The sequence below is a fragment of the Manacus vitellinus genome, unplaced genomic scaffold (genome assembly GCF_001715985.3).
Source record: "Manacus vitellinus isolate BGI_N305 unplaced genomic scaffold, ASM171598v3 scaffold_1_pilon, whole genome shotgun sequence".
NCBI lineage: Eukaryota > Metazoa > Chordata > Aves > Passeriformes > Pipridae > Manacus > Manacus vitellinus.
This window is the reverse complement of record NW_021939396.1, coordinates 20,947,839-20,974,256: the sequence shown is the minus strand read 5'-3', so window position 1 is coordinate 20,974,256 and position 26,418 is coordinate 20,947,839. Positions and strand designations below refer to the sequence as shown.

General features: G+C 34.0%; 1 protein-coding gene across 1 annotated transcript in view; it reads left to right on the top strand.

Moving 5' to 3' along the window:
• VPS13B (vacuolar protein sorting 13 homolog B) overlaps positions 1 to 26,418 on the top strand; it is a 424,315-nt gene that overhangs the window by 36,671 nt on the left and 361,226 nt on the right. The window contains exons 3-12 of the mRNA XM_008924039.2: positions 3,617 to 3,737; positions 7,237 to 7,404; positions 8,537 to 8,718; positions 12,262 to 12,436; positions 14,582 to 14,844; positions 17,377 to 17,472; positions 17,810 to 17,932; positions 19,266 to 19,403; positions 20,760 to 20,847; positions 25,843 to 26,034. Of these exons, the coding sequence (XP_008922287.1) occupies positions 3,617 to 3,737; positions 7,237 to 7,404; positions 8,537 to 8,718; positions 12,262 to 12,436; positions 14,582 to 14,844; positions 17,377 to 17,472; positions 17,810 to 17,932; positions 19,266 to 19,403; positions 20,760 to 20,847; positions 25,843 to 26,034 (1,546 nt within the window). The remainder of the gene's footprint in view (positions 1 to 3,616; positions 3,738 to 7,236; positions 7,405 to 8,536; positions 8,719 to 12,261; positions 12,437 to 14,581; positions 14,845 to 17,376; positions 17,473 to 17,809; positions 17,933 to 19,265; positions 19,404 to 20,759; positions 20,848 to 25,842; positions 26,035 to 26,418) is intronic.

Genomic DNA, 26,418 nt, shown 5'->3' with positions numbered 1-26,418 from the left:
GTTTCAGCTGAGTACCTGATCTGACACATTTGTCAAAAGCAAAAAAGGAGCCTGGTTGTGCAAAATTGTTTTTGTCATATTTGCATAACAGCACCCAAAACCAGGCCCTCATGTTCGAATGTAAGTGTTCTGGGCTTTGCTTATGATACAAGCTAGTGGGAAAAGATATTTTTGTAAATGAGTTATGTTATTTAAAAATCATCTCTTTAGATATATCATTAGTATTTTTAGTTTTCCACTGTTGTGACTGTTGTTTGGAATCGCTCTCATTAATGCTAAAATGAATGGGCATTTATCAAATCTCATACCATAACTATAGTTATGACCACTTTCAGAATGTAACTCCCTTCCCTCCACCAGTATGATTTTGACTTCAACTTTTAAATGTTTGTTACCTGGTGTAAGGTGGATTTATGGGAGCGCAGTAGTTTTAGTGCCTTTTGGCTGGGTGTTTCTGATGACATCACTATGATCTAGGCACAACGTGTGACTCTAGTTGGTTCCAGTGTTAAATAGTTTCATAATTATGCTAGTTTTGGCAGTTTCCTTGGAACTTTCCCCATCTCTTTAATGAACATGTTTTACTTCTGGGCTTATGAGGCAGCCACATGTTTGAGAAATTAATAGCTTGCTTTTAAAGTTAACATTGAGCAGAGGCATGCAGATACAGAAAGCTTTTGGATATATGTGTACTTAGGAATGTAGTTTTTATAAGTTCATGGCCATTCTTATCATCTTCCAGTAATTGAAGAATATATTTGGCTTACAAAGAATCAGTAACTGTTGTGAAAAATGGTGTGTGTTCAAGCTCAAAAAACCCAAAAACAACCCATGCAGCTCTAAAATATTTTTGATTATTGCGTAATGTAAAGAAATGAATGGATGTAATCTCAGATATAAAAAACCACCCTTTTTTCAAATGTTAGGTTGAATTCTTCTTAAACGTAGGTATACTCTGTTACTTCATATGGATTAAGTCACATAGGTGTATTTCTGAGATAAATTTGTTTTGTATTTTGACACCATCTTGGAACATGTACATTTTTGCTTTTGTTTAGGTCCAACTTGCTGTAAAGGATTTCCATCCGTTTTCCATCACAACAGACTTGTAGCTCAGGGAAATATAAAAAGCTTATTGTATTTAATGAATTTTTAGGTTGAGATTTGAGACTTTCTTTCAAAATTAACTCTATTTGAGTGTTCTCTGCCCCTTTCCTTTAAAAAAACCAACCCACCCCCAATGTGCTAGTATTTATTCCTAGCTTTCTGGGTGGTAAAAACTTAAGCCGCTCTTACTTAATCTTTGTCCATAATACTCAAAAATATTGCATAGATTTTACGTGAAGTTTTGAGAAGATGCATCAAACGTAGTAGTAGCAGTACATAGGTGGAAAAGTTAAACTTAAATGTAATCAGGCTTGATACAGTTAATGCTTGAAAAAAAGAATGCCTTCCTCATCTCCTTGCCCCCCCTTTTCTTTTTCTTGTAGTTGACATAAATATTAAAAGTCAAGCGTAATGTGATCCTATCTGATCAGGTCATTAAATTGTTGCAGCACAACAATATGTATAATCCAGGAGTGAGCTCAGGAAAGAAGGAAATGTGCTAATTGAGGTGTTTGGTCACTCTGACATGTTGGGATTTCTGCAAGTTTAAGCCATAAGTATGATGACTCATCTGAAAAAATATTTTCACATCATATGCAAACTGGTTTCCAAGAAAGAGTATAGTTAAAAGTTATTTAAAAAATTTTAACTTAAAAGTATGTGATCTAAGTTTTCTCAGTAAACTGGAGAGGAAGGTGGATTGAGCTTCACTAATTACAGAATATACATGTTGATGAAGAGACTTCCATCACCCCGGGCTTAAAGCAAGAGCTTCGAGTTTTCATTAGGTCAGGTATGCCATGAAGAGAGAGGTGGCTTTCTTGTGAAATAGCACCATAGTTTGAAGTTTTGAGGGAGTCTTCAGGAGACTCTCATTCCTTGGTGAAAAGTACCAGAAGTTCATCAGAGGAGAAAACAATAAAACAAACAAATTCCCTATAAACAGAGTGGATGCTAAATGCTCGTTTAGATTTTTTTATGCATTGGAATGAAACAGTCCTGTATGACTTCAATGACCAAATAACCATAAATTAAAAAACATCAAACAGCTTGTTTCAATTCTATATTTATTAATAACTGGAAAATCTCAAATTCTTTATGGTAGCTTATCCTTCTTTTAGAAACTATCATCTACCCTTCTAATATGTGAATGTCTGTCTTACGTAATTGCTTCAAATAAATTCAAGCTTCTATCTTCATCTTATTTTTTTCTGAGACTAAGGTTGTATTGCTCTTTTTCTTTTTCTTAGTGAAATGGTATTTCCACTTTATCAGAGAATTTCTGTGTTTTGTTGTTCTAAATATGGAGTGGAAGGGAAAAAAATCTCTTCAATTACTTTTGAAGTTGTAGACTTGTGTTTAAAATGTATCATTACATGTAACTTAATTTTGTTTTTTCTTTTTTTTTTTTAAATGAAAAAAACCCGCTAAATCAAAAAGCAAGTACTGTGAAGATTCCATTTTGTAATTTCTCTGAGATTATTAAAAATACCAGGCAGCATGCCGGGAAACACATGATCTGTCCTGTACAAAAACTCAACACAGTTTAATCTGTTTGCTTTTCTATATTTAGAGGACTTAAGAATATTACAGCTTAGTACTGTGGTACTTGACATTTGTTCCCCAAACCATCTTTTTGTGAACACATTGTGTGAGCTGAGTAGTGCCATGACCCAGAAGGCATTTTGCATTGCAAAAGACTACATCTATCAAATAAGTAATTTGGCTTGTGTCAAAAGTTGTGTTTGCATCCTCTTTAGCCCGTTCTTTTAATACATTTACAAGAATATTTGTATTACCTCTCTTGGCTTTCTTGCACTTGAGCCCTGTAGTTAAACTGTCATTCTGGAATGTAATGGGAATACTAGTGGTGTATTTAAAATCCTTGATTCAGCTAATTAAGATTTTCCTGTGTCTGTAAGGCTTATATCACATTCTCTAATTATGAACCATGTTTCTGCTTTTGAATTCCTGAACTAGAATAAAGTATATAAAAGCTCAAGATGAGCAGGTGCCCTCAGCTCATATATCTTTCCTGGGGTCATGTTTTACTATGATAGAAGTCTACAAAAATGTTTTGCCTTATGAATCAGCTTCACTTAGTGGTATTAGGAAGGACATGACTGACATCTTAGAACCATCTGAGGTGGTTTCATGAGTAGGCATGTAAGCTCAGACAATTAGGTAGTTTCTCATATTTGTTTCAGTAGTCTGCAAGGCTCAGTCTCTGTTTGAAGGAATGTTTCAGCAGAAATGCAGCAAGATGAAATGTGTTCAATTGAAATTAATATTTAAATGACTGGTTTCTTTTTTAAACAAAAGTTAGTGAAGGTATTAATTATGAACATTTTTTTATGTTGTCCAGCTAATTTTGTATTAATTTCTGTATTACAGGGTTGAATTGATGGAAAAACAGTAACAGAAGTTCCTGAATCTTGACCAAGTTGTTTTCCTCACATTTATTTTCTTTCTGTTTGGTTGACACAGCTGCTTTCTTTTCCTCTAGCAGGAAGACCACGAAAGCTGTGGTTCCAGTTCAACAAATCGCAGTACCACGGAAAGCATGAAATCAGCAGTAAAACCACGACGAGTTCAGCAGTCTGCTTCTCCTGACCCTGATTTGCCTCCAGGTAATCCATAATTTCAGAAGCTGGTTTGTATTTGAGTTGTAGAAAATACCTGAAGTTCATTCAGATGTCTGCAGTGTTTAAGTAAGATTATTATGTTTTTGTCTGCCTATAAATCACATAAAGGTCAGTGAAGTACTTGTATGTTAGAAAATAGAACAATCACAAAATCACAATAAAATATGGTTTAATGCTGATAATCTTTCTTTCCATTTTATCAAATTCTTAAATTTACAAAACTCATTTATAGTGCAAGGTGGCACCATAAAATGGCTTGAGTTGGAAGGGACCTTAAAGATCATCTAGTTCCAACTCTCCTACCATGAGCAGGGGCACCTTCCACTAGACCAGGTTGCTCAAAGCCCCATCCAACCTGGCCTTGAACAAAACTTCTGTGGGCAACCTGTTTCAGTGCCTCACCATACTCATAGTAAAGAGTTTCTTCCTAATGTCTGATCTAAACCTGCCCCCTTTCAGTTTAAACCATTACCCCTTGTCCTGTCAGTATATGCACTTGTCAAAAGTCCCTCTCCAGCTCTTGTAGACTCCCTTTATGTACTGGAAGGCTGCTTTAAGGTATTCCTGGACCCTTCTCTTTCCCAGGCTGAACAACCCAAACTCTATCAGCCTCTTTTATTCATGTTTTTTATTGAGTCTTGTATCTACTGGTAGAAATTCTCACCAATTTTTTTTCCCATTTGTGGAATTTGGATGTTGAACTTGGAGATATTTTATGATATAAAAATGTCTAAGGAATTATGTCTCCTATTTCTGTTGCCTCTGCCTTTGGATATGAGCTGTTGTTCTGTGCAGAAAAATGAAATTGGAGAGTACTAGAATGAATTGCGTTTTGCCTTCTTGGGGCATGTAATTTTAGATGAGTAAAAGACATGACATAACAGTTTTGTGTTAGGCTTTTTTGCTGTCTTTTGTTACCAGAAAATTTATACTTGACTTGAATCAAAAGACAACGTTGAAATTTAGTGTGTAGAATATTGTATACTACAGGGTATCATCTTGCTTTGGAATGGGTACTTGAGGAGACAGATCTGGAGGCTCTTTTAGGGCTTTGAGATGCAATAAACTCCAGTGGCTTGGAATTGCGGGACGCCATTTCCTACCATGGACAGCGCTTCAGCTCCGACTGCTCCTTGGCATTTGGTTCTTTGGGTCACACCTGCAAACCACAGAAGTCAAAGGCTTGCCAAAAATTCGATGATTATATTGCCTCCAGCGACATTTTTAGGATTTTTGTACATTAATTCCTATCTGGCAAAGTTCTCTAAGTACAATTGACTTTGGTTTTGTGTGGACAAATTACACTGTTTAGTATAGAACTTATGTGGTGAAAACTCCTAAACTTCAATGTGCACATCCTGCATTTTAGTAAGATTTTGAGCCCTTTAGTTCTACAGTATTCTCAGAGATGAAGCTAGGCAGAGTTTAGCTAAAAATGTATTTTGGTAACAATAGACCACTGCTAAACTTAAGTTATTTAGAAGTGACCAGTCTGCTAATATCAACTCTCTGACTATAGAGCTACAATGTTTTTGGAATGTTGGATCTGAAACTGCATTTCTAACTCTTAGTGCACGGTGCAGCGTCCTGGGTTCTGGATAATTTGGAAAAAACATACTTGTGGATTTCGTATGACACTTCAGAAAATAATTTAGCTGTACAGATTTTCTGGTGTTTTTAGTCACTTACTGTAGAAAACCTATATTTTAGTGCAAAGTTGCTCATAATCTTATTTTTAAAAATTACAGGAGTGACAAGCAACCTCTACTTGCATTTTTCCCACTTGTATTTAAAACAAAGCCCTTTAAAAAAAAACAAACCAAAACCAAAAAAACCCCAAACCCAACAAACTCTTTATTATACGTGAGCATACTGATGTTTTTATTAATTTTTTTTTGAATAGGAAGGATTGCAATTTCTTAAAAGACTGGAAGGTATTCAAGAATTTGTCTTTTTTCCTTCTGTGGTGCTGGTTTTGTAATGCTTTTGTCATCCCCATCAGGAAAATGTTGATTAGATTGACTTTGAAAGACCTTTGAAAACAAGAAAGTTGAAAAAACTTAGGGCCCATAGAGTGATAACTTCACTTTCTTCAATGAAATTAGTAGCCTGCTTTAAAATCATAATTAAATACCTGGTTATAATTTTATAGTTGGTAGTTAAATAGTCTGCAAAATATTTCTATGGTGAAATTAAGAAAAGAAACTAAATGCTTTGCACTGGCTTCTACTTACATAGAGGTCAGTTTACATCACTCTAGTGATGAATATGGGTCTCTTATGCCTCTTAATTATTGAAATAATACATCTGGTTTTCTGAATTCATGTAACTTGAAAACATTATCATATACTCTGAGGTGAAAAGTAATATTTGAGTGTGAAAACAATGAATAACTACAAAAAGCAGAGTAGAATAGAAGTAGCAACTTCAGTCTTTTCCTACTTACCTCACAATATTTTGATGTTCAATTTAGTTTTTTATTTGAGTTAAAATTGTGATACAAATGAGTCTTATTTAATGCAAGTTTCAGAAAACTACCCTTGAAGCCTGTGGGATTTAAGCCTGTATAATTAACTGGGTTTTTTCGTTATAGTCATAGTTACCAAACTATAACTCTGTAGCGTGTATTAAATGTATTTTAGATGCAGGTAATGTTATAAACATAGAAATTTTAAGGCTCACTTTTTTCCAGCGCAAATTAGTTATCTCCATACTTAGATTCAGTATACATAAAAGACAAAAATACGAATAGCATTTATTTCTTTATGATATTGGTAAAATATGAGTGCATACCACACACTGTGAATTCCCAGATGAGGTTATTTTTCCAATCACATTATGTCTGAAAAAATGTAAATGGCTTTGTTCCCAAGAGACTTCAGTGCAGGTGCTTACTAGTGGCGTTGTTGACAGAAATTGGTTTTGATGTACCTCTCAGGGGTATTACTGAACAAGATGTGGATGTATCAACTTTTAGAAGGGGAAAAAGTAGTAGGCATATTAATGTTTAGGCAACTTGTAAAAAACTGTGAGGGAGCAGATAGACATAACATGAAAAGTAATGTAGCAACTGGTGTTCACTTTTCCAAACCTATTTGTAAATATCTTTCAAGTAAAAAAGTAATTGCTGTTACAATTCTTTGTCTACAATAATCCATAGTGTTCTATTTTCTTAAGCAGTTTGGAAGTTAATTAGTCTCTTATACTCTATTGTATTCACAGTATTTACAACTTTTTTATATTGTCTTGCATTTCTAGGATGCTGGTTGACTTAACAGCTGCACAGAATGTTAAAGAGTTTTAAGTTGTGTGATTTTTTTGATAAATAAAAGACAATGTTACTTAGTTTGTATAAATTTTGACTTTTAAAATAAAAGAGTGCAGGTTGAAAATAATTAATATATGGAAATAATTGAATTTATTACTAAATGAGTTTGGTATCATATCTTCCTTATCACTCCCAATAATTTGTTTTATTTTATAGGTTATGTTCAGAGTTTGATTAGGCGTGTTGTAAACAACGTCAACATCGTGATCAACAATCTCATATTAAAGTATGTGGAGGATGATATTGTTCTCTCAGTCAATATCACTTCTGCAGAATGCTATACAGTGGATGAGTTTTGGGATCGAGCATTTATGGACATTTCTGGTGAGCAGATAGTTTTTGATTATATGTATCACTGTGGAGGCATTCTTAAATTCATATAGAAATTTGCAAGTCTCATAAAAACAGCTCTTTATATCAGAAGTAAAATAATTTCTGCCTGTTTTCATTTTTAATCAGTTTTTCCCTGGTCCTTACCTTGATTCTGAAAAGCCAGTTATGCTAATATAGATTGATTCTTAATGCATACTTGTATGATCACACATAATTACATTAGACGTGTTGCAGTCCTCTGCTCATACTTGCCGTCCTTTGAGGGTATTTCATTCTGTGCTTGCTGCTGGTGTGAGTGCACAGGCAAGCAGCTTCTATTTTTGTGAACGAGTAGTAGCATATTAAGGCATTTCGTTGCCCTTGTTTGTGATGATCTTAAAACTCTAAACTGGCTAGAGAGGCAGTAAAACGCGCTGCACTGTAGTGAGCATGACATACCAATTGCAAGACATGATACATTTCGCTTCAGGGGTAAAAGGAAACAACTTCTCATTTTTGTTTTGGTCTTCAGTATTTCAATGTTTCAGTCCTTGAATTGTCAGCATTCACCTCTATGTTTAGCTACTCTTATTGACATTTGGTAGAAGTGGAATTGTAGTGCGGTGAGAGTACTAAGATCATATAGAAGATTTTGGGGGGTAGATTGGGGAATTCAATTAATGTTTTCCTGGACATATTGTTTTTGGTCTGGCTAAAATAATTATAAATTAATATGACAAAATTACAAAATATGTTCCATGTTAAGATCACTGTAATAGCTCTCGTTTGTTTGGGAAGGTTCAAAAGAAAACTTTGGGGGAAAACATGCAAAGTTATTTCTGGGAGAATAACGAGAACGATATTTATTGCTCTTATGCTTCCACATGAAACAGTACTCTTATAGAAAGATCTAAGGTACAGCGAAGGGGTGAAAATTTTAATTGAGTGTAACTAATTTGTCCTCACTTCTTGCGCATTCAGCAGAAAAAGTCTGTGACACATTAATCATATAAGCAAGTACTTTGCTACTGATTTAAATAATGACCAAATAAGTATCTTGTATTGATTTCTTTTAGTTAAGAAGCTGTATGCACAATTTTTCTTATGCAATATATTTTTTTAACCTATACACTTCTTTTAAAAGCCACCGATCTGGTACTGAGAAAGATGATCAACTTTTCTGACTGCACAGTATGTCTTGATAAGAGAAATGCTAGTGGTAAAATTGAATTTTACCAGGAACCTCTGCTGTACAAATGCTCCTTCAGAACTCGTCTGCATTTCACTTATGATAACCTCAACTCCAAAATGCCATCTATTATTAAAGTAGGTATCCGAAATAACATTTTTTACTTCTCACTTGTGAGTTTTGAGATTTTTCAAAAGATACTTAGAAATTTTAAGTAGTATGAAAAGCTTATGCTGTTGATTTTTGCTAAAGGAATTTTTAATTGTTTTGTTCATATGATGCAATTAGTTTATCTACAGTAACAGTATGTAAATAAGGAAGTTATGTTCTCTAATATTTCCTTTTTTCCTTGGACTTTAAAAAAAGCACAATTGTAAGGTGCAGTCTGCAGGTAATCTGTTAAAGAAAAAAAACCAGTTGTGTTCTCAAAGGTGTCTGCAATAAGATGGAAAGGATTTTTTTGCCTCAAGTTATTGTTTCAACTGTAGCGCAAACTCTGACGAATAAGAAGAAACTCGGGTGTATTAACACTGTGCAGTGAACCACGTGAACTGGATTAGCCAGTCAGACAGCTCCTTGTGAGCGGGGCTGTGAGGCTGTACACAGACATCCAACACTAGGTGACATCTTTAGGGTTCACAGTGCAGAAACAAAACACTGAGTTGATGGGGAGACTAAGCTACCTCACACTCCTATTTTTTTTTCTGCTCTGAATAGTCACAAATGTAAGGTTCATCTATCCTCCTTCCTGCTCTCAAAGAATATCAATGGTGCCCACTTAATTAGCTGAGAAGTTTTTTAAATTAGGAAAAATACAGTGTCAATAAAAATTAATCTCCGGATGTATGCACTGCAAAAAAGTAGATTTTGAGATCAGTTTTGATGGGCATTTCTCAAGAATATAATTTAGAAGTGTCAGTCTTTTAGTTCATATGATTCAGGAAGTCCTACTGTGAATTTGAGGTTGGGAGTTAATCTTATCTGGTTTGCCAAATGCCCCTGTTTGTTCTGTGTGCTGTACATCTCTATGCCTTTGGTTACTTTGAGCAAATTTGAAGATTCGTAGATATGGTAATGACCAGATGAGTATTTATCCAGCTAAGAATAATCACAAAATGTTGCATAGAATGCCTGGTGGTACACATGTTTGCAGAAGTTTCCTTTTTTCATATGTGTATCTTGATTTATACAAAGACTGATTCTTCATACTGGAAAGAAAAACTTTTATTTACTTTCTTCTTTATTCAGAGAAATGTGTAGCAATTTTGGAATTTTGCTTATTTTAGTTTTATAAATAAGTAGTTGTGTATTCAATGTTAGTAGGACTTTTAACTATGTGCCTTAACTTTGGAATCTGTGTGAACTCCAGTGATAATAAGGAATCATTATATGATTATCCTATATGCTAAGTTTGCAGAGCAAAAGTTTATGGCCAAATTACAAGTTTCTGACAGCCTGACAACACACTTTAATGTAAATGCTGACAGTCTTCCATATACTTTGAAATTACAGAGTTGTAAAAATGATGATTGTTATTATTTTATTGCTTACAGTTTTTTAGAGGATATTGGACTAAAATAAAACTCATACTAAAATACACAGTGATGGTACTAATTTAATTAAATTTGTATTAAACTTTTTTGGTCATCTTTGTTGACCATTTATTGCTTCTGCCCTTTTTTAAGGCATATGTCAGTTTGTTAAAAGATGTCTTAACTTTTTTTTTTTTTTTTACACTTTGATTTTGGTTTTGGCTATGTTGCAAATAGTTTACTTAACACTTTTCTTTTTTCATTTGTTCTTTTTTTCTCTTCCTTTTTCTTCAATCTTTAAACATAAAATACTGTTTATTAAAATATTCAGAAATGTGCACAATTAAAATATTAGACATATGATGCTAGATTAATATTTAAGTGAAGTAATAATTGTTTATTATGATCCATAGAATAATGTCTAAAGATAATTATTTTTAAATCTTTATTCTGTTTTAATATTTCACTGCCATACCATTATGCAACAATTAGATCTACAAATCTGCTGACCCATGCAAATTTGGATTTGGTAACTTTCTGAATGGTTTTATGCGTGGAGATTGTGCATTGTAGGTCATCAGGTTGCAGCATTTTAAAGAGACTCTTTAAAATATTTAGCTAATCAGTGGAAATAGCTGTGTTTTCTTACAGTTGAAGTAAAAGGAGCTGTTATCAGTAAATACAACAGCTTCATTAGTGGTATTAATTCAAGGATGCTTAAAGCTTTTTTAAAGTGTCTGCTGGAAATATTACTGCAGCTTCAGTGTGTCTGAAGGGTGGGTTAGTGAAGGACAGTAGTTTGTTTCCCAGCTCAAGACAAAAGCCAGCAGCACTCAGTCTTTCTCCAAATCTGTGAAGATCTTTATAATGAGATCTTTTATTCTATGTCTTGTTCACTTAGCAAAGGATTTGTGATTTTCAGTCTTGAGAGAAAACTTTGTAGGTGCTAAAACATTTTTGTAACCTGCATAATTTTGATTACTGTGTCCATTGCAATGTTTTGGCCAAACTAATCTTAGTGACTTTTATTGGAGTTAAGACTTCTCAAAGGAGGATGGTTCTTAAATACTTGAGTATGTATTTGTATGCTTTTAAACTAGGAACACTAAGCTCCTATTTTGGGTTTTAGAATGCAAATAGTGTAAGTGGGTGAGAATGACAAAACACATGTAAAATGATTAGAGTTGAAAGCTTTTTTTCCTGCTGTTCTTGTAAAAACCATCACAAGATGAGGCAACTGTGAGACAGATGAGCTGATTTGCACTGGCGATGTCAGTCCTGCCTCTGTCTATTTGTAGCAGCACTGACATTTGTCTGACCTGTCAGTCATCTAAGTCCACTCACTGTGTTGACAGAAAGCTAACTTGACAAGAAGAAATAAATAGTTTCCTGCCAGTTTTAGGAAGATGAGTGAATCAGCTGAGGAGCAGCTGAGTTCCACTGACCATGTAAGAGCAGGATCATGATGGGAGGATAGTACCATACAAGACGTCATGGAGTGTAATGTAATTTCAATGAAGCTACTCTATAATTATCTCCATTGCCTACAATGCTCTCTAGTGTTCCTGTTCTCGACTATGACATATGCCTTTTGTGACTTGAAAAAGGCTTCTGGCAAAATAATCCTTTTTACTTCTTCCAAACAGTTTCTTCCAGATAGTTATTTTTAACTTATCCTTCCTGTTCTTCTGCACAGAAAAGGTTTGTGCACTTACAATAGTTTGGAGTGGGAAAGAATCAAAATGAAGGACCGTGTATATTAAACCCAGTATATCTTGTGTTTCTTTAGCATGCAGAGATTTTTATGAAAAATGAAAATAAAAGTTCAATCAGATGCACTTAAGTCACTTATGTTTAAGAAACGTTTTCAGCAACAATTGTAAAAAAACCCAAATAAATAAATGTTTATATATGTAAAATATGTTACACTTGACATTTCAACCTGAAGGTCTCTTGTGTGGCAACCTAAAGAGTGTATGTTTTTGTTGTTGTTGTTTGCACCTCTTTGCCTTGTGTTGTACTGCAGCTTTTAGTTTTGGAAATCAGAATGCCAATACCAAAACTATATGGAGTTGTATGGTTTAAAAGCCAATGTTACTGATCACAGAGCTTTGTTATTATTTGCTTTTGTTCTCTTTCATATTCTAGATTCACACATTAGTTGAAAGTTTGAAACTTTCAATCTCTGATCAGCAGCTTCCTATGTTTATACGTATAATGCAGCTTGGGATTGCTCTGTATTATGGAGAAATAGGCAGCTTCAAAGATGGGGAAAGTGAAGATTTGATTTGCCACACTAAAGATATGTTGGGAAATATCACAGGTAAATACAACTTCTACTTTTTAAGAAGCAGTGTTAAAAACATGAATTTCTTTGCTTTTTGCAAATATAAATGCCCAAGTCTAGTCCTTATCAAGTATCTCTGCAGTTTGCAGTTTGTTAGAAGCAATTCATTGTGCTGGGTAAGTATTTAGTACTCTTAACATTCTTTCATATAGGTTCCGTACAGAGTTCTGGTGGTCCTGACTAAACTGAGGTTAAACAGGATCCAAAAAGACCATTTGGGGAGTTGTGACACAGTAGGGTACTTTGACTTTACCTGTTGCTATATCATGCAACAAAGCACCTGTCCATAAGCAAGTTCGAAACTGGCAGCAGCCACATTTGTACTAAATAAGAGAAAAACCAGAGTGTGTCATCTTTCTTTGGAAATTGTTATTGACAATAGGTATATCAGAACTTGTTCTTAACATCAAAGTACTGCTTTGCACTCTGTTTTCAATAGTTCTGTCCATTTACATTGTCTGGTCTTGTTTGCTTTTTATTTTCATACAACATGTATTCCCTCTTCTACATGTTTCTTCATAATGATTATTGTGGTTTTAATTTAGTGATAGAAAATACGTATAGCTTTCTCCTGTTTTCTATCTCACAGCATATACATAGAGCAGGTAAACTAAAATGGTGCTGTCTTATTTTAATGACTTCCACGAAATTTATGGTCCAAACTATTGTCTGGCATCTTTTACTGTTGCCTCTGTGTGTGCTGGAGCAAGAGGTATGCTAAATGGTGGCTTAATTTTATGGCTGTGTAGACTAAATGTTATGCATGACCCAGGTCCTACCCCTCCACCTTTTTTGTTTGTTTTTTTTTTGTCAGACCTTCTGCCATTTCTTCTGTGCTTGCCAATAGCAGTCTACACTAAACTGCTTGAGTCATCCTTCATATCAATTCTTTTTCCTTCTGTATCTGACAGTTGTGCCTCTTGGCTTTTTCCAAGATTTTATGTGCACCTCTTCTGTATTTCCTGTGTTTCAAGATTTACATTTGGATTGAAATCTGATCTCTAAGACTGTTTTGTGAAGAGAGCAGGAAGGAAGATTGCACTGCCCTTGTGGGTGAAGGTGTCTTGGCCTCTAAGCATGTGCACAGAATTCTCACGAGTGTTTTTTTATTACGCTTTCTTCCATTATGCAAGTATAAATAATTAGAGTAAAAGACTAAAGACTAATTAGACTAAAGATTGAAAGGTCTAAAATTTGTAAGAGTGGGATCTCTGAGTTTAACAAGAAGTAAATAGAAATAGAATATACCTATTTCTGTTCTCAGTTAAATGATACAATAAACATAATATTTTTCTCCTAAAGGAACAGTACTGCATCCTGTACTACCTATAGTAATTCTGAAGTAGTTAATAGCCCTTGGGAGTCCCGTAAGAGTGGTGATGAAACCAGATAGAAGATATTTATGCTCTTAGTACATGCAGTATTACCCATCTGGATCATGAATCTTAGACTTGAATCCTTGGGGAAATCCTTGTTTTGTTCTGTATGCTATCTCTAATTTTTTTCTCAGAAGAATTAACGTTTGGACTTTTGACTCACAGATGGCATGCCAGCTTTTTTGAGCAGGTTAAACCTATATCTTTGAATACTTGAAAAGCTGAGTTAAACAAAGGACGTTTTCAGCCTTAAATTTTGGATGTTAATTTTTGTGCTGTGTTTACATTTTTCTTATTATCACTGTTGCAATTGAAGTCCTTTTTTTCATTTTAAAATTGGAAACTATGAGATCATAACATAGCATAATTTCTGTAAAGTTTAATTAATCTTTTTAATTTTTTTAATTAATTAAAGTAAGGTTTAATTTACAACTTTAGAAGGTTGAGATCTTGAAAGCTTGTGGTATAAATGAAAAGTTCTGGCCTCACTGCAAATATACTAAAACTACTGCAAAGGTCCTTAATATCATTTGGAGGAAAATGTTAATGAAACAAACAGGTGTTTGGAGACTTATATTCAGTAATTTAAAATTTCTACTTGTTTTCTGTCATTATAAACCAAGTATCAGTGAATGCTATGTATAATACTGTCCTGGATAAATTTCATATACTGAAAATTTGAACTTAATAAATAAACTTTCAAGCTTGGTTGCTCTGAAATTTAAATTGGCTTTTGTTTCAAAAGGTGCAGAAGATGAAACAAGCTCAATAATGCAATATCCGACACAGTATCAAGATCCTTATTTGCATCAAGACGATGACCAGCAACAAGGATGGGTATCTTGGGCTTGGTCTTTTGTCCCTGCCATTGTAAGTTATGATGATGAAGAGAATGATTCTAGTGGAATTGACGATGGAACAATGTTACATCAGCAGAAATCTCAGTCCCTAAAGGATCCTATTATTTCAGTTGGGTTTTACTGTACGAAGGCAACAGTGACTTTTAAGGTAAGTATTTCTCTGTTTCATAAAGGATTCATTTGGCTTGTTGAGGAAGTGCATAAAGATTACCTGAGTGTTTGCATACAGTTTGATTGGAGATGGGAAATGGTACATTAATGAATAACATGGAAAGTGAATGTTGAATGTTCCTCTTCTGTCATACTCTACTAATAATTGCAATGTGGGCTGGTTTTACCATTTCAGCCAATTTAATAATCTTAAAGGGAAACAACTTGGATTAATATTCTTTGATGGGAGAAGAATCCTAAAGGCTTTCTATGAATGTTTATTGAAGTATTTTATCCTTGTAATGTGTAATATTTCTTTATAAAAAAACTTTAGCTTCATAGAGATTGTGAATTTGAGGAATTGTTTAGACTGTTCTTTTTTTAGACTATTGTGAGTAAAATTATGATTTTAACTTGATAATGTTGAAATTATTTTCCATTTGTTGAATTGAACAAACAAAGGTTAAATAGTACATATACTTTGAGCTATATATTGTGTATGTAGAGAAAGATTTAAGTATTTTTTTGTAAAAAAATTTCAAACTGGTTGCTGGCCTTCTCTCTATTCTTTTGTAAGCTTGCAGAGGGGAATATGGAGAGTCTGAATAAGATATTGAGATATACTGACAGAAATTAAAATTAAGATTATGAATTAGCAAAATACTTTTAACATGTGCCAAACTATATGCAAGCAATTTTATGTGCATAACTACACAAAGTGGCTCTTGGCTTTACAACTAAACATGTATTAAATCAAGGCCAGAACTTTGCCACAGAGTAACTGAGGCTGATTTTTATGACTTTGAGCCTTTCAGATGAACTGCAATCCTTTCGTACCTCTCGTACAACAGGTGATTATACACCTAATACCATCAGCAGCTCCCTGAACCTTTATTGCCTGTGTGGCTTGTCATCTGTGCACAAGAGCGTTGTGAGGGGCTTTATGCTTAGTTTCTCTTAGCTATTTTTGTTTGGTGGCGTAGCAGGGCATTGAGCTGCTCAGCAACTGTCAGGAAGGCTGAGGCAAATGACTTTGGAAGCTGTAGGCATTCTGTGGGAAGGTTAATGTTTCAGCCTCCTGGCAAATTTGGTTGCAAAATTTGAGGATATCAACAAACATTGTCATGTTCTTTTATGTCAATCTGCTTCAGTCTTCATTAAAAAAGGCTAAAAATAAATAATGGAGAATCTTCTCTTCCTGTGTTACTTATCATCCCTGGGACACTTAAACCCAAACAAAGTACCAGGACTCAAATTTCTTGTTTTTCGTGGCTCAGCATCTTCTTTTGCACTTCGTCATGCAATAGTAATTTTATGCTCTTTCCTCATGTGAGAAAAATCATTAAAAATAATATGAACTTATTTTTGAACATACTTTTCTGGGGGCTTTCCTAATGCTTCATTGGCAAGTTCACGTGTTTTATATTGGGAAGTGATTAAAAACTACTTAGAGTGTAACATCTTACATTCTATAAATTTTAAATGTGAAATGATGTATGATATTAATATGGTGACAGTTAGGAGGGAAACAGAATTCATTGTTCTGTTTGCATGCAAAGAATGTATGGAATTAATTTGTGGTTCATACTTTGGTTAAAAAATAAGGTCAAGTTTCTGCATTAGCATTATGAACAGTTGATATCATTCCAGCTAAAAATCATGCCAAATTAAATGTAGCTTTTTCTAATAATGGTGAAAATTATTCTTGTAATGTCTGAGTTCTTTTAATCAATTAATTGCTTTTCCTCTACTATAATTGCACACAGGTGAAGGGTGATCAGTGATTTTTTTCATCCAATTCTCTTGGACATTTGGTTTGCAAAATTTTAATTTGAAACAACATCCATGTGTATCCACTCTTGAAAAAAATGAGAACCTGTGGATGTTTTTATATAAAAATTAGAATTTGAACTATTTAAGCTGGTCAACATAAACTAAGTGTTTTTTCAGTCAAAATATAACACCATTATTTTGTACCTCTTTTCCTGTTTTTCTTAGCTGTAGGCTATGTGCTTTTATTAATCTGTGTTTTACCATTTTGAATTTTTATATTGAAATAATTCAAGAAATATAAATGCATGTTCCTCTTGGTTGCCATGACAAGAAACAAAAATGGGTATGGTTGTAACCGAAATATTTTTGTAATATTATCATGCTGTTTAATTATTTCTGGGAAGAATAAATAACGTATTTATGTATTTTTACAGCAGTTTATGAGCTAATTTGTTATTATATTAATAATGCAGCTGTGTATTTCTTTCATCTTTTTACATAGTTTCTCTTTAGATAAGGAAACTAAAAATACTGTAGTGGATTTTAGACATTCTGTCATGGCATGTTTCAACCAGAAGTTGCATATGAGAAGTTCCAATATGGATAATGTGTTACAGCTGTTTAATTGCACCTGTTTCCTGCCTATTAATAAGTTTTGGCCCATAGTTTGTCTTCATCAATTCTGTATATTAATGACATTACTGCTGTTTAATACTAATATTGACTTTTATAATGTGTTTATCCTATTGTTTCATAGCTCACTGAAATGCAAGCTGAAAGTAGTTATTACAGCCCTCAGAAAGTAAAATCCAAAGAAGTTATATGCTGGGAACAAGAAGGAACAACAGTTGAGGTAATTTTCCTCTGACTGGGCATTTTTGATTTATCATAAGTAATGTAGCAAATACTTACCAATAAAATATTTTTTAATTATTTTGTTGCCAAGTTTTCATATTCTGTCATATTGGATGTGTTTGTTGTAATAATCACTTACATATAAATTCTCTAAATTTCTAGTGCTGTGATGATGAAATACTAAAGTAATCTCTTCCTTTTAAGTGCCCTTGTGATTGCTATTTATTAAAGCTCTAAATATATAAACCTAAACATATTTTGGTTCACTTTTGTCCACATTTTTTATTTCTTGGGGAATAGAAGTCTTAAAAATACCACTTTTTTTTCCTCACTAGGTCCTTATGAAAGGTGAACTTTTCTTTGATTGCCAAATTGGTTTTGTTGGTTGCCAAGCTATGTGCCTTAAAGGAATTATGGGAATTAAAGATTTTGAAGAGAACATGAATAGGAGCAATGAAGTGAGTATGCTGAAATATGAGCTGACTTGCTCAATTAGCAGTCCTGTTATGCTTTATTGATTGCAAAAATTGAAAAGACTGCTGTTACAAATTGTGATTTAAGTTTTTGAATGTTACTGGTATATACGACTCAATTCTATGCCTCAGAGTTGAAAAGACAAATATTTCAGAATGAGAAGAGGCAAAAGAAGACTTTTTACTTTGACAATAGCCCATTATTGTCTATGTCTGCATACTTTGATTTTATATAACAAATACAAACAATTGAAAATCTTTGAAAGTGCTTAAATGAACAGAAGGTTGGAAGGGAACAAATGGGAACACTGTATACTGAAGATAGTAGAAGTGTGGTACAAATATCAAATGAGTATTTTACCTAATTTTTCAATAAGGTTAAGAGAAATATTAAATTAAGGAGTTAAACAGTATTAGTTTCTGTATTTTAAATGGAAGCAAATCTTCAATTACTTAAGACAAAATCAAGTATGGAGTACTTTTAAAATATTTAATGAAGTGGTGCATTAAATTTTAAATTCGATAATGATTTTTGGTTGAACTGTAGATAGAATAGTGTCCTAAGGTACTGGAAAACAGCAACTGTAATCTTTTTTAAATAAAAAAAAGTAATACAACCAAGAACGGACCTATTAATTTGATGTTAGTGTTTTGTGAAGTCTTGGAATGTATTTTAAGGAGAAAAATTAAGTTTATGAAAGAAAACACAAAATGATTATATTTATGTCAAATATCTCCTAATCTGGAAAATCATGCACTGTACTGTGATAGGTATGATGGGACAGATTCTTATCCTTAACCTGTGAGAGAAGCGTGGCTTGGCATCCATCTCAGGTGTTTGTGTATGCAGCACAGAAAACAAAAAAAGATCTAGATATCCTTACACAACTTTAGTTTATGATATGGGATTTTAGAGATGCAGTGGGACACACTACATGGCTGGTGTGCTGCAATGGATAGAAGTGGGCTTTTCCAGAAAGAGAGGCTGAAAAACTGTAAAAATGCTCTGTTGGCCTTGTTAAGTACAAGGGAGATGTTGCTGGGGATGTGAGGGTGGGCAGCAGCCTTGTCTGCAGCAACTATGAGATTGTCAGCTATAAAATCATTTTTATTGATTTGAAAATGGGGAGGGACTTCAGTGTTACTTCAGTGAAAATAATTTAATTATTTTATCTTCATTCATAATGAAATATACTCTCGAGGGTTGCTACTGTGTGTGTGTTATTTGTGTGTTATGACAATTGAAACTTCTGTTAACTTGACTATGTTGGTTTTTTTTTTCCTCCCCTGCCATATTATTTTGTACTACCTCATGAAGGAGGCCTACTTCTTTAATTGTGGAGAAAATTTGAGTGCGAAAGGGATGACGTATCTTACCAATTCACTGTTTGATTACAGAAGTCCAGAAAATAATAGTATTCGGGCAGAATTTATATTGGATGCAGCTCATCATAAGGTCAGAGAATCACATTTTTCTTAGAAAAAAATTCCAATGCTGTCTAATAGATTTCTAATAACTATCTAGATCTGTGTGCTACTACAGGACTGATTTTTCATTACTTTTTCACGTTTAACTGAATCGTACTTTGCAGCTGGCCAAAAGAAAAAAAGTAAATCTGTTTGTGTTAAAAAAAAGACACCCACAAACACCGAGCCAAGAACCCCCCCCAATTGAAGAAACATATTCGAAAGAAACCTCAAACCCCCGTCTCCTGCTCCAAAAACGGAATTAATTCCACAGTTTCCAAAAGCACTAGCCACAGAACACTTTAAGAGAAAAATAGGTATGAAAGAATGCTAGCAAAAACTTTACCAGCACATACTTTAAACCCATACAGTAAGTGGTCCATGGTTTTCAAACTAAGAAGTGCTGTCTTGGAAACCAGATTTGGACAGTGTTAATTTTATTGTTCATGTCCTATGTTTGTCTACTTAGAGAAAATTTTACTAATCCTGCCTTTTCTAGAGACAGATTTTCAGTCACCAGTAGTGTCTGTTGTTGTAAATTGTGCAGTAAAACTTTATTCTCTGATTATCTGTGATTATTAAAAACTGTATGTAATGACCAAGGTGATTCTTTGTTCATAGTTGGAGTTCTATGCTCTGTTTAATGTACAGATAATCCATTTACAATTTAGAATGTGTCTAATTTCTTTTAAATTTAAATTTTACTATTGTCACCTTTTTAGTACTACTGAAGTGTAACCTTGAAGAATCCTGTAAAAATGATTAGTAAAATCCCAAGTAGTTGTATTCAAACTTTTCCCATATAGTGTTTTAGGTACTCTATACTTGGTCTGTCTTCAATGCTTTTAGATTTGCCTATTTTTTTGGCCAAGCAAGTTTGCTATGTAATGGATTATATTATGTATAAATCTCAGTGATGGCAGAAAGTCTTAATATGTTTCCTGTTGTTTAAAGATAAAACTACAATGTTGCTTGAATAACAAAGCCAGATTGAATGAGCTTAAGTTTTCAGTGTACTTAATTAGGTAGATCTGTTGCATGCAAAAGATGAAGAATATTTACTCCATTAAAGGTACTAATTGACTAGATGTTATTGATGAATTGGTCAGCATGTCCACTGGAATTATGGATGTGGATTTGTGTGGCCTCAAATAGAAGTTACATTACCTATCAGAAAGGTGAATTCTTTGGGATAACCTCTGTCCTTTGTTTTGATAAGCCTTTCCGTGTGTTGATGCACAAATCCAAACATGAATATATCTCTCTAATACCAGTCTATCAGTTGGTAATCTCAAGATTCTATCCTTATACAACATTTTCTTTGTTTGCTTTGCTGTGTTGGTAGGAGATGTACACAGAGATAGCCGGAATGCAGAGGTTTGGGGCTTTCTACATGGATTACTTGTACACAATGGAAAGCACTAGTGGGAAAGGTACCTTTTTTTCTTTGTTTACCCTGATAAATAATAGAAACAAAGACTTTTCATGCCTAGATGGTCCTTGACCAACTGTCCTCTAATTTATCTTAGATTTACCATCAAAACCATCATTAAAATGCTTTCATCTTTGTTTCTTCAATGATGTCTTTGAGGTTAGCTATTTTGGTTAGCTGTTGATTGTCGGTGTTGTTATTTTTTCTTTTCTGCATAAGTAATCACAGTGATATTTTTATAGCCAGTTGCTAAACTGAAAGTAATTAGCTTGTAGCAGTGGTGAAGTTCATAAAGTATGATGTCTTTTTCTTTTTTTTAAAGTTATCATTATTGACTTTGCATGTAAAAAAAAAATCTTTTGAGAAAGCCTAGTTGAAGAATGAGGTTGACTGTGTACTTGCTGCAGAAGATGAAAAGGACTGTGATTTTTCTCCTACAAATTAAAATGCAAGGATGCAAGATAGTGTGGAGGCTTAATCTTGAAATATATGTATCTGAACAATTTTGTGAACAAATAAACCATGTGCACATAGATATTGACCAATTCTAAGTAATTTTTGAGATTCCTATCAGTTCTTTTTTAAGTCTGAGAAGTGAATTTAATGCAGTAAGTATATCTACTACTGTGAGTGTTACAAAAAAAGGGACAAAGGAGTTAATCTAGCAGTAAGAAATACATACATATTTTTACACGTGTATTCTCATCATTAATTGCAGTGTGACTTTTTCCCCCCCAATTCTTCTAAGACTGTCATCTACAGCTGCTGCTCTGCAGTTTCACTGTCAAACTAATAGTGCTTTCTTCCCCACCTGTGTATTTATTATTGTGAATACTATTTCCCTGTTGGGAACTTCTTGCTGTTTTGTGACCGAACATTTATCTGTCCTGTCCTTGCTACCTAATCCAACTCATCTGTGGTTTGTTTTTTTTTTTGGTTTGGTTTGGTTTTTTTTTTTTTTTTTAGTTGGTTGGTTGGTTGGTTGGTTTGGTTGGTGCTTATATTTTTTTGTTTGTTTGTGTGTGTGTGTTTGTTGTTTTTGTGTGTTTTCTCTCTATGTAAAAGAAGTCACAACTCCTAATGTTTGATTTTGTTTTCTGGACTTGTTGGGCATTAAGAATAAAAGGAGTAGGAAAGAAACTTCCAGTTTCCTTAGAGGATGGATCATGCAAAACTTAAAAAAAGAAATAAATGATGCTATTGCCTTTGGTTGTAGAAGAATACACTAGGATATTTAACAATTCTTTCCTGGTTTTGAGGCTTTCCTCTGTGCTATGAGTGTCGTGTGAAGCTGAGAAAATATACAATTAAGTCAAGATTCTACTGCAGTCTACTTCTGGTTTTAATAGCGATAAATATTTAATTGTGTGTTGAACTCTTATGTAGAGAAGTTGAAAATCTTGGGTAAGCCTTATCTCCTTTTTGAATCTTGCTGTAAAAAATTAAATATGCAAAGACTATTTGATTATGAAGAAAAATTGTTTTTGTGGAATATTTTGTCTTGTTTCTCTGCATGCACAAGGAATGCTGTGATCATATCTTTTTCTGACTTTTAACTAGCCCTTTTCAGGAATGACTGAACTCGGGAATGAATTTATTTTCCTCAATGCCAGGCTACTGGTATACTCTGACTACATTTTTCCCTCTTTAGCTTCTCTTCTTTTTCTTCCAGTTTGCTTTCTCAGAGCCTTAGCTTCTGTTTTCTCCAACCAGGAAAACACTTCACAAAGTGTAGCTTGACTTCCTATCAAGCTGTGTGCTTCTATTTTGGTATTACTCCTTTAATTTCAGCTACCTCTCTACATAGAAAAATGGAATGATTAATTTTTAAGTTGTTAAAATAGTTGTTGTTTCTCTAAATCAAGAACTTAAAACTTTAAATTTTCAAATAGTTTTGTTCCTCAGAAAAGCAAATGTGGTGTTTTCTACTAGTTATTTTCTAGTTTATTTTTCCATATTGTGGGTTAAGTGCATAGTTATTAAATAACACATAAAAAGAGGTGTAAATAATTTCTTTAAAATGAAGATATAAATACCTCAAGATTTTGAAAACAATATAAACCTGCTGCGCTTTTGTGTTGTTTATATGAAAGTTTAAATTTTACTATTTCTTATTTTGATATTAACTATTTTTTTAGTTACAATCAGTGCACACCACATTCCATAAAATACCCTAACCCAACTTAAGTTATAGGAGGCAGTTACTGTGATTGTAAGATTTTTATCTGTCAAGGCAATTTTGGTTTGACACATTCTTTGCACCTTTAACCTTTCCTGAAGCATAGAATTACTGATTAAACCACAAGTGCCTCCTGGATAACATTAACCTCAGGAGTTTCATCTGTCACTTACAGAAGTGCATTAATCAATTTTGGTATTTTGAATGAAAACGAGATAGTCATGCACAGTAGTTTTATTTTGAAATGCTGCCTGTCCTCCCCTTCCTGTATTTTTCTGGATTTTGGCTTTGTGTTTCAATGCAAAACATTTTCCCTGAAACATTATGTAGCCTGTCAGTTCCCTGCTCGCTGATTTGAATGACCTACAGACCTAGCGGGGTGTACTTTTGAAGTTCCATTTTGTTTGTAATGTGTACTTATCTTGGTGGCAAGTTTGTTATGCAGCACTCATTTTGGTATTTTTTGTCAGTTAGAATTAGACATAAGGTTTACAGAGAGCTTGAATACTTAATGATCAAAAATTGTTTTTCTTTATGCAACTGTGAAGTTTCAAGTCACCTGTGATCACCTAGTTCAGTAGGACCAATAGATTTTCTATCACGTTCTCTTTGCACTTAGAATTAAATGGGACTGTTCCAGAAAATGGTTTGTATAAATTCTGTCACTTCAATATATTATTCATATACAAGCAAGTATAAGTCTTTGAAAAGGTAGGCTGTTACTACTTCTGGCCTTATTATTTTTTGGCCTTTTTATGTGATGTTATGGCTTTTTGCTCTTTTTAGTAGTGTTCATCTGAACTGAATACTCTGTAGAATTGGAAGGATAAAAGTATGCATGTTAACTGCCTGTAAAATAAATGCAGGAGGCTATATGCTGGCTTTTTAAGAAAAAATCTTTTTTGGAATTTATTAAAAAGGTTGTAACTCAGTTCCAGCTGAAGATTTGAATAGGTTTTATAAGATAGTATCTTTCTATTCTTTTATCTTTCTTTTATTATTCTTTTTCCTCTCACATGGAACACACCAAGGGAAGCAGAGACTATAAATGCTCTTGGCATCAACTTCTGTTGGGCTTTTAAGGATAAAGTTAATTCTTCTGCTGAGTATATAAGCCTGTAAAGGCCTGCAGAGTGTTAGACCAGCTAAGTGTCAAATTGGGCATAGTCTTGATTTGTTCTACGACCTTTCTTCTCACCAATGCTTAGAAGCAACAATATTTTATTATTTAAACACAAGGGGGGAAAAAAACCTATACTTGCTTCCTTTTCCCCCAAGCTCACTTGCACCAATAGAAAGACTATTTTGAATGAGTACAGTAAAGGAGAGAGGCAAAAGTGAATGTTACTCTGGAAGGTAAAAGACTGGGTTCCTCTCAGGCAACCAGAAATTATGGAATTGTTAAGGTTGGAAAAGAACTGCTACTGAGTCCAACCATTAACACAGCACTGCCACATTCACCCCTAAACCATGTCCCCAAATGCCACATTCATACATTTTTTAAACACTTCCACGCATAGGGATTACAATACTTCCCTTAGACAGCTTGTTCCAATGCTTGTGGCCAATTTCAGTGAAGAAATTTTTTCCAGTATCCAATCTAAACCTTCCCTGGTGCAACTTGATGCTGTTTCCTCTCATCCTATAACTTCTTATTTGGGAGAAGAGACTGACTCCCGCCCCCTTGCTACAACATCCTTTCAAGTAATTGTAGTGAGCAATAAGGTCTCCTCTCCAGGCTAAACAGTCCCAGGTCTGTCAGTCACTCCTCTTAAGACTTGTACTCCAGACCTTTCACCAGTTCCATTGCCTTTCTGTGATCTCAGAATCTATTTAGTCTTGATGCTTATTTTGTCAGACTGACTGTTCATTTATGTAATGATCAGCAAGACATTTAATGTTTAGTGCATGTGTCAAAGCAATGAAGACACTGTCAAAGTGATGGTTTATTAGGAAAAAAACCCAGTTCTGCAATTCTGCAAACTAAATATATTAGAGGGATGAGGGTATTCTTTTACAGGTCATATGTAACGGGAAAACTTCTAAAATTTGCATAATTTAACTGAAGGATTTCTGTGAAGTATGTTTAGAGAAATAGTCATGCTGTTTGGTAACTGATGAATAGCCTGTATACAGTGAATGTATGGTTTTGGTCTACCTTATTACCTGACCTTACTGAACCACTCTTTTATCTCTGTGTTGGTTCTTCTAAAAACAACCTGAGACCTAATGATTAAAGAGGTTTGTTTTCTCACTGCCCATGCAACAGTGAGTTGAGGTAAATGTGAACGGAAGGAAGGGCTTGCCTTAGCTGTCAGTCTGGTTTCTGACAGTACAAATGAGTGTAATTCTCATGGCTGTGTACAGGCAGCTAACCTTTTAAGGGCCCAGGTCTGTAATTTCTTTGCAGCACACCTTTTCCTTGATTGTTGGGGATGGATATCTTCGTGACAAGCTGTAGAGAGTTTTGAACAGCACAGCTGTCATTGGCACCTGGGGTTAAGTTGCCATAGAAGTTTAGACACCTCCAGGGAATACTAAACTTGAGAAATACAAAGTTCATGGAAGGGTTCCTAAGTTGTACTCTGCTTGGAGGCAAGGCAAAAATTTACCCTGTTTGCTCTGCATTAAAGAGAAATAATGTTAAAAAACATGTTAAACCAGTCGTGGTCTATTTGTGTGTTCTGTTTGCATTGTTATATTTTTATATATATTTATAAGTCTGTGATCATAGGATTTGGAACAGAAGTAGCTGATAAAAAATTTTATTATGTCTAATTGTTTGGTGTGACTTGTTATTTATAAAACTTCTTGTAGTCTCTGGGAATCAGCAAGACCTCTCTTCAGTAAAGAGTGAAGATTTTGGAAATGTTCAGGAGATGTCTACAAAAAGCCTCATTGTGGGCCCACTCAATCTTCGGCTGGATAGCAGCGCGGTACACCGGATAATGAAAATGATAGTTTGTGCTCTGGAACATGAGTATGAGCCTTACAGCAAAACTAAGCCAGGTTTGCTCCTATTGCATATACACAAATGTACAGAATTAAACCAGACCAAATTTATTGCTCTTGAAGGTGCAACTTCCAAGTAGTTAAACTCAAAACCTTTAAGGGGAATTTATGAGTCTGAAGAGCAAAATGTAAAATAAAGATAAAATTCATTGTAGTATCCTCATCAGTGTTGGATATACTTCTGAGATAATTTCAGACACTTTGGACGCCATTTGTTTTAATCATAAGACTCTTGTTGAGTAAGAAGGGCTTATTTAATTGACTAGCTTAATTTTGGAATCTTAGAGAAGAAAGTATCCTTGTTGATATTTATTAGTTTGAAATAATGGTTATACGGGATGAAAATGCATGGAAACAAGTTATGGTAAACAGTTAAGATGA